The 7,978-nt window shown below is 30.8% G+C and overlaps 1 protein-coding gene and 1 long non-coding RNA gene across 2 annotated transcripts; both read left to right on the top strand.

Annotated features, from left to right (window-relative positions):
• Nucleotides 1-888: 888 nt before the first annotated feature.
• On the top strand, nucleotides 889-2,350 carry LOC148546652 (uncharacterized). Its single transcript, XR_015900118.1, has 2 exons — nucleotides 889-1,208; nucleotides 1,623-2,350. It is a non-coding gene; the product is annotated as an uncharacterized LOC148546652 (long non-coding RNA).
• An 879-nt stretch (nucleotides 2,351-3,229) lies between these two features.
• On the top strand, nucleotides 3,230-7,907 carry LOC148546651 (serine/threonine-protein phosphatase 7 long form homolog). The gene is made up of 3 exons (XM_088499282.1): nucleotides 3,230-3,419; nucleotides 3,512-3,516; nucleotides 7,152-7,907. The coding sequence occupies exons 1-3, from the start codon at nucleotides 3,230-3,232 to the stop codon at nucleotides 7,905-7,907; spliced, it is 951 nt and encodes a 316-aa protein (XP_088355408.1).
• Nucleotides 7,908-7,978: the final 71 nt, after the last annotated feature.

Here is a 7,978-nt window from a genome sequence, read left to right as displayed (position 1 = left end):
CTTTCTTCTTATTCTAATTGGCTAGACACTATGGATATGGTAGTTCAAATTAACTATGATAGCATCTAATTAACTCTTTTTTTTGTCCATACAGAAAGATTTTTTAAATATTTACCACCTACATCTTTCCATTTTTTAAAAATTGAAAAAAGGTTAAATATTTTTATTTATCTCATTTTTCTTTCCATACTATCACTTTTTTTCTCTTGCTAGTTAGCCGAATTAGTTTAATTTGTTTTAAAGTTAGTTTCAAATCAAATTGAGACCTATTAAGTTTTAACCTAACATTTTTTAGTTGATTTATATAGGCTGAGAATTGCTATAGTTATTAGTAATATCTAATCTAATTTTCTTTTCGTTCAATAAGGTTACTGAAACTCTTAGATTAGCTGTGATCCAATGGCAGAACATCATTGACATAGTCGTCCATAATGTTAGGCTCAACCTCACCCATAACATAACATGCTCTTATAGCATAGTCTTATGTCTAGAAGGAGTGAGAAAGATACTACTTATAGAATAATCAATAATCATAGGTCATAATTTTATTTGTATATGTATAATAAAAATAAAATATAAATAACTAATTTCAAAGTTCAAAAAAGACATCCAGTAGTCCAATTAAAGTATTAACTTCATAAAGGTTGACTCCATAAAATGCTATGTGCCTATGTTAATGAACATTTACAATGTCAAAAATATTTTAAAAAATAATAAAAAATTAAATTAAAAAATTAAAATTGTCCTCTAAAAACGGCAATTTAAACTAAACAAAAAAAATTTCTAAATTTTATATGCAAATTATAAAATTCTCTATTCCAAAATCCATTGTCCCATTTCACATCTGTCATCTTTACTTCAACCTACTCTTTAAAGTTGAATTGTTCTTCTTCATAGATCATGAAGCCTCCCAATTTCACTTCAATAAATTAAAAAAAAGAAATAGGATTATGGTTTTGGTTTGTTTTAATAATCCGATAGGATTAGTTGTGACTTGTGATCTCAGCTCTTAAGTCCCATTTAAATCTTTACTCATTTTTCCGTTCTCTAAAAGTAAGAACTTTGGATTTTACATATTTCCATTTTGTACAGCAACAGCAAAATGGGTACCCCTTCGTTCCATGAATTCAAAAGCAAGCTTCTTTCTTCCTCAAGGAGAAGATCAAGAGTGCTAGATTAGCTCTCACAGATGTCACCCCTGCAGAACTGTAAGTAAAGCTTGCAACTTTCTCCGACCTCATCATAAAAAGTTTATATTTTTTTTTATGTTTCATTCTGTTTCATAACTATATGTCTATAAGCAAAGGTAGGTATTAGAAGGGGTGGTTTATTGTGCCTATGAGATTCATGTAGGTTATGTGTGCATGAGAGTGTGATTTTTTGGCATGAGTGGGTGATATTTTAGGTGCTATATGTGTGGTGGGTGGATTTTTTTGGTAGTGTTGATCATGTAATCTTTTTGTTAGTGAATTTTGGCTTATGGAAGATTAATTATCTTTGATGGCTATGCCGAAATAGATTAATTAATTGATTATAAACCATCTCATGAATTATCCAAAAAACAGGTTATTAGATATTTAGATTTGTGATTTTCTGTGGGTACGGTCTTTTACAATTTTCAGGATGACAGAAGAAGCAACAACAGGAAATTGAAGAAATCAAATAGTCATCCAATAAATCTAAGAAGTGACATTGTTGATAATGACGATGATGAAAATTAAATAATCATTCAACAACCCAACAATTACAACACAGCAATAAACATTACAACAACATTTGAATAAAAATTTTAGAACTTAAAAGGAAGAAGAAAAACCAAGCATTCAGCAACCAAAGCAAAATTAAAAGCAGGGCTACTAACTTTCGACGGAGACACGGTGGCAACCGACGAGATGACGGCGAGAGCGGAGACGACGGCAAGCGGTGACCCAACGGCGAGCTGCTCCATGCCACAGACAGAGAAGCCAGCGAGGATGGCGACGACGTGTCAAGCTACCTGGGTTCCGAACAGGGGGAAGAGGAAGAACAGGAAGCGTTGAGCGCCTGGGAATGGCGACGGCAAAGAACCTAGGGCTCGAGTTTTGCCGTTTTGGTTTGGGACTTTCATTGCTTTGCTTCAGAGGGGGCACGAATGATTAAGGAAATTGGAGAAGACGAAGAACGATTGATTTTTTTTTGTTTTTTTATATGTTTTGCTTTGCTTCAGAGGAGGCACGAATGATTAGGGGAATTGGAGAAGACGAAGAACGATTGATTTTTTGTTTTTTTATATGTTTTTGTTTTGTTGTTTAAATTATTTGAAACTATAAAATTAGGATTAATTGAATTCTAAAATTTGATTAATTTAAAAGGGTATTTTTGTCTAATCAAATAAAGTAAGGATGTTTAAGACTTTTTATAAAATTAAATAAAAAAATATATTTTTATTTTTATTTAATTAAAGAGGTGTATTAGTAAAAGTGGTGATATAATATATATTTAAAAAAAATTAAATGCTGATGTGGAAAATAAATTTCACGTGGCTTGTTATTACTTGTTCATATTTTAAATGTATCGATTCGTATGAATTTATCATTGTACCGAAGCAAACATCTTTTAATATTTATATGGCATTAATAATAATAATCTCATTTCAATTAATACAAATCTATGGTTTTAATCTCATTTATCCAAATCAAAAGTAATAATGACTTATTTAATTCAATATTTATAACAATAAATGAGATCACCGTTATATAAGTCATTTAATGTGAAATTATTTAATTTACGATTATAATTAATATATGTATTGACCATAAATATATTAAGAAATAATAATTTTCTAACAATCTTCCACTTGGGCTATACATATATATTTTCCTGAGATAATTACATCTTATAAATTTTATGCGCATATTTGAATATTATTTTCCTTATTACTTTAATAATTTGGTCTGCCATATATTAATTATGAAATTACTATAGCTTTTATCACATTAGTGTCGAACCACGATGATTGCCATACTAAAATACTCAATCACATAGATCAAATTTGGATGAGAAAATTTAGAAATTACATGCAAAAATAATTTCATGCATGCTATTTCTAATTGGTCCAACTTGAATAATAATTTTATTTTATTAAGTAACAGACTCAGATGAAACTACAATGGCAATGCCCGGGCTCATAACGACGGCGACTAAATGATGAGTCTGTAGAAGAAGAAGAAAAGAAGTTAACAGACTCACAATGAGAGAGAGAGGAATTTACCTAGAGAAAAGGGACTCGGCAGGAGAAAAGTGGCAAGGGTTCAACAGCGACTGTAACGGGATAAACAGCGATAACGATATGAGCTGTGAAGGGGTAGCATCGCTCAGCCATGACGATGACGGGAGTTATGAGGTTTTTTGTGAAGAAGCAGAGAAGAAAAAGACTTTAGGTGAGGATGACTGGGTTTCTCTTGCATGGCTATAGAGTATGGACTGAAACTTTAAATCACTAAATCTGAAGTATTTATATGTATATATCCAGGGCGGGTATACCCTAAATTTGACCATGCCCTGTCCTGAGCAAAATCTGCCCCGACTCAGGTCAAGTTATTACGCTCTCCAACCGGGTATGGACGAATCAGGTACCTGTGTATTCGGGTACTCCTACCAAGTCTAACCACGTATTGGTGCTCTATTTATTAAGGGTTTACCGCTAGCCAATGGATTGCTACACACAAGACGAAATTCTAACTCTTAATAGTTGTTTAAGTGAACGAGTGAGATGATCACTCAACAAATTCAAATTAATTAAGACAAATACTAATTATTTTAATATTTTAATATTAAAAATCCTAAAAGTTTGATTTTAATTATAACTTTATAAAATATTTATAATAATATTATTATATATTTTTTATTTAATTTTTTAATAAAATTTTTTATATAATTTTATGTATTATCTAGTACAGAGTGCGAAACACATACACTAGTTGATTTTAAAATTCAATTTCATCATACACATATTAAAATTATAATTTATTTAAAAATAAATTATAATTTTAGAAATTTTTTTTTCTTTTGGAATCAAAGTCTTTTCATTAGTTGTTCATATCCCAATTATTTTTTATGGATTTTTTATTATAAATTTAAAAAAAAACTTTATTTCTCGAAGAAAATTAATTAAACTTTAATTTTTTAAATACAATTTTTTTGTGGTATTTAAGATGAGTTTGCCGTACCACTAACAAACTTCTAGTTTTATATAGAGTTGGTCACACTTTCGACAAACTTTATTTCGAGATAGAATTAAATTTCTTCAAATTGTTTTTATATATATGTGTGTGTCATAAAACATAAATTTTTTATTTTTTATTTATTACTTTAATATTAATAGGTGGTGCATATATATATAATTTTATTTTATTTTAATGACCATAAGAAAATAATTGTTTTTATTGTAGATAAAAGAAAGGATGGATCGGAGTTAAAATTTATAGCTACCACCATCATAAAAAAGAACTACTTTTTTGTGAAGACTTAAGATATTGATATACTTTTGAATGAAGAAGAAGGTTTTTTGTATTGTCTTTATTTTTCTCTGCGAAAGAGGAGTTTTAATTTTATCTGAAATGGAAGTTTGTCGGAAATGTGACGAACTCTACGTATAAAACTAACTAAAAATTTGCTGGTGTATATGACGAATCTTATAAAAATAAGGTGTAATTATTTTGTTAGTCCTTATAATTTTTTGAAAATTTTAATTAGATCCTTATATTTTTTTTTAATTGAGTCCCTGCACCAAATTTTTTTTCAATTAGGTCCTTTTTAACAGTAATTGGCTTAATTTTATAGGGATCCAACTAAAAAAAATTGGTGCAAGAACACAAATAAAAGAAAAAAAAGTGTAGAGACCCAATTAAAAAAAATTAGTGCAAGGACTCAATTAAAAAAAAAGCATAGGAACCTAATTAAAAATTTTGTAAAACTATAGGGACCAACAGAGTAATTAAACCTAAAAATAACAATGTTCGCCACTTTTTAATTTTATTATGGAGATTAGAATGGGATAGGACCCCGTTATGGAGAATAGGCATGCTTTACCTGCGTGTGGTGTCAGCGATGGAGTAATCGGACGGTGCGATTTGGAGATGACTAATCGAACGATCTGAGTTTCTCTTGACAAAACGGACGGTACGAGTTGTTCCTCCCTAATCACGTGTCGCATGCGTGTTGCTCCCCACAAACGGTGTCCCTTTAACCCAACACACCCCTTCACTGCATGCACACCCACCCTCCGAGTCACTTTTTCCTTCATCCCCACCCAGCATCCATTCCTTCATCTTCTTCCTCCTAGAATGTTCTCTGCTTCATCTACTTCACTAAAAAAAATTAAAATTTCAAAGAAACAAAAATTTAGAGATATTAATCGTCCTAAACTTCACATTGTAAAATATCTCAGCTATTTTGATTATGTAAGTTTATTTGTTAAATTTTTTTTATATTTCAAAATTATAATTATTATTTTTAGAAATTTAATTATAATTATTGTTGTTAGAAGTTGAACTGAAAAAGATATATGTGACTGTTTTATTATTTTTATTGATAGAAATTTAGAAATATATGTTTAAATAATAGTTAAATGTAGTTGATTCTTGTTTAGAATTTTTTGTAATATAATAGATTAGTAATAAAAAATACTTGTTTAGAATTTTTTGCAATAGTTTTAGAAATTATAATTAAGTAGTTAGTTGTTATAATTAACTTTAGAAATTTAGGAATATATGTTTAAATAATGGTGAATGCTACCATGTCCTCTCTAAAATAAAGGGTAAATTACCCTCTGTGATATATATAGTGCCTATAATTATAATTAAGTTGAATGTTAACCATAATAATTAGGTATATGTTCTCTATTTTTCTTTCTATCTCTTGTGATTATTTAAATTTAGTTTAGCACCACTAGTCTATGGTGGTGGTGGTGGCTGTCACCGCTGGTGAACTCACAAACCCATTAACAAGGTGCAAGTACGTATTCAGCTCATTACACGTGGTAAAATTTGTGCTACCAAGATACGGAAAATCTCTGCTACATAGGCACAACTCTTTCCCAACCTCAGCGTATACCCACTGTGTCTCCTCCACCCTCTTCTGTATGGTGATAACATCCTCGGAGTTCACTATCCACAAAACTTTTGTCCCATGAAAGTGATTAAATTCTTGTGTATAATTGTCACATCATCTTGCAAATCCTATTGATCTCCACCTCATCGACAACAATGTCTTTAATCTTATGAGGATCCGAATCTACCATCCCTTGAAACTTGTATTTGACATCATCAACAACAATGTCTTTAACTGTGTTTATGACTTGAGGATCTAAAGAATCTTTTCAAATGTCTTTATGACTTCTATCATCACGGACCATAAGCTCTCCTCTACCTTCAAGTGCATCAATTGCATTCGTAAAAATCTCTTCCACGTCATAAAACTCATCTGGTGAATCACTTTCAATATTTTATATATATATATATATATATATATATATATATATATATATATATATTACAAGGAGTAATTTATCCTTTATTTTAGAGAGGGTACGATAGAATTCACCTTAAATAATAGTTAGAAATATCTATGTTTAAATGTAGTTAATTCTTGTTTAGATTTTTTTGTAATATAATAGATTAGTAATAAAAAAAATACTTGTTTAGATTTTTTTGTAATAATATTAGAAATTATAATTAAGTAGTTAACTGTTATAATTAATTTTAGAAATTTAGGAATATATGTTTAAATAATAATTAGAAATATGTAAGTTTAAATGTAATTAATTTTTGTTTAGAATTTTTTCCAATATAATAGATTAGTATTAAGAATTACTTGTTTAGAATTTTTTGTAATAATTTTAGAAATTATTTGTTTTAATTAGATTTTTTAAAATTATCTATGATAATTGTGGAATTTCAATTAATATTTCTTGTTTAGTTAATTGTAAAATTTTTTCAAAAATGACAGTTAATTGATTGGTAGGTTAACATGGTAAATACTGAATTTGGTAATCAACGAAAAGTTTAGCATGAGATTAATATATTAGTTGCTTTAGTTAGACAATTATTATATTTCAGTAGTAAATTAGTAATTGTTATTGATTTGACTAATAATTTGTTATACTTTTGTAGAGTTTACGAATGTTGACATCTGATCACCCTGTCTCTCCAGGTCATTATAATGAGAGGGTGGAGGAGCATTTACGATCTACTGATTTTTACCATGTGGCCCAAATTGGAGTAGTCCAATGTCAGAAATCACTAGTAAATGCTCTAGTCGAAAGGTGGCACCCAGACACGCATACCTTTCACCTTCCGGTTGGTGAATGTGCCGTGACACTGGAAAACGTGGCTATAATTCTCGGTCTTCTGACGGACGGTCTTCCAGTCACAGGAATGACTCTAAGTAGTTTTGAAGCCTTAGAGGCGGAGTGTCTGCACCAATTTGGAGTTGCACCGAGAAAGTCGGACTGTAGAGGAAGCTACATAAAACTGATGTGGCTCCGGGATTTAAAAGAACGGTTACAGTTGACTGATGAAAATAGTATACAGAGGTATGCGAAGTGCCACATTATGTTGTTGATCGGTACGATATTATTTGGAGACAAGTCTGGGGCATCTGTACATTGGAAGTTTCTGCCTCTGCTCCGTGATTTTGCTAGTATCGGACAGTACAGTTTGGGATCGGCACGCCTAGCACACCTGTACAGGGCATTATGCAGGGCATCACATTTTGACTATAAGGAAACTGATGGTCCGCTAACACTTCTGCTCGGTTGGGCTTGGATCCGCCTACTGTTCATACCCTGGGTCGAGCTATCCGACCCAGGATGTTTTAACGACATGACAACCGACCTCTTTAGGTCTGCCTACCCGATCTCTTCTTAAAGAGATCGATCAAAACAACAGAAAAGGCCAGTAAAGGGCCCAAATAGAGGAACACGACCCACGTCCAAAGG

This window comes from Arachis ipaensis, chromosome B9 (genome assembly GCF_059453495.1).
Source record: "Arachis ipaensis isolate K30076 ecotype BB chromosome B9, ASM5945349v1, whole genome shotgun sequence".
NCBI classification, from domain to species: domain Eukaryota; kingdom Viridiplantae; phylum Streptophyta; class Magnoliopsida; order Fabales; family Fabaceae; genus Arachis; species Arachis ipaensis.
Note: the sequence above shows the minus strand (reverse complement) of the source record. Positions and strands in the feature narration are given on the sequence as shown.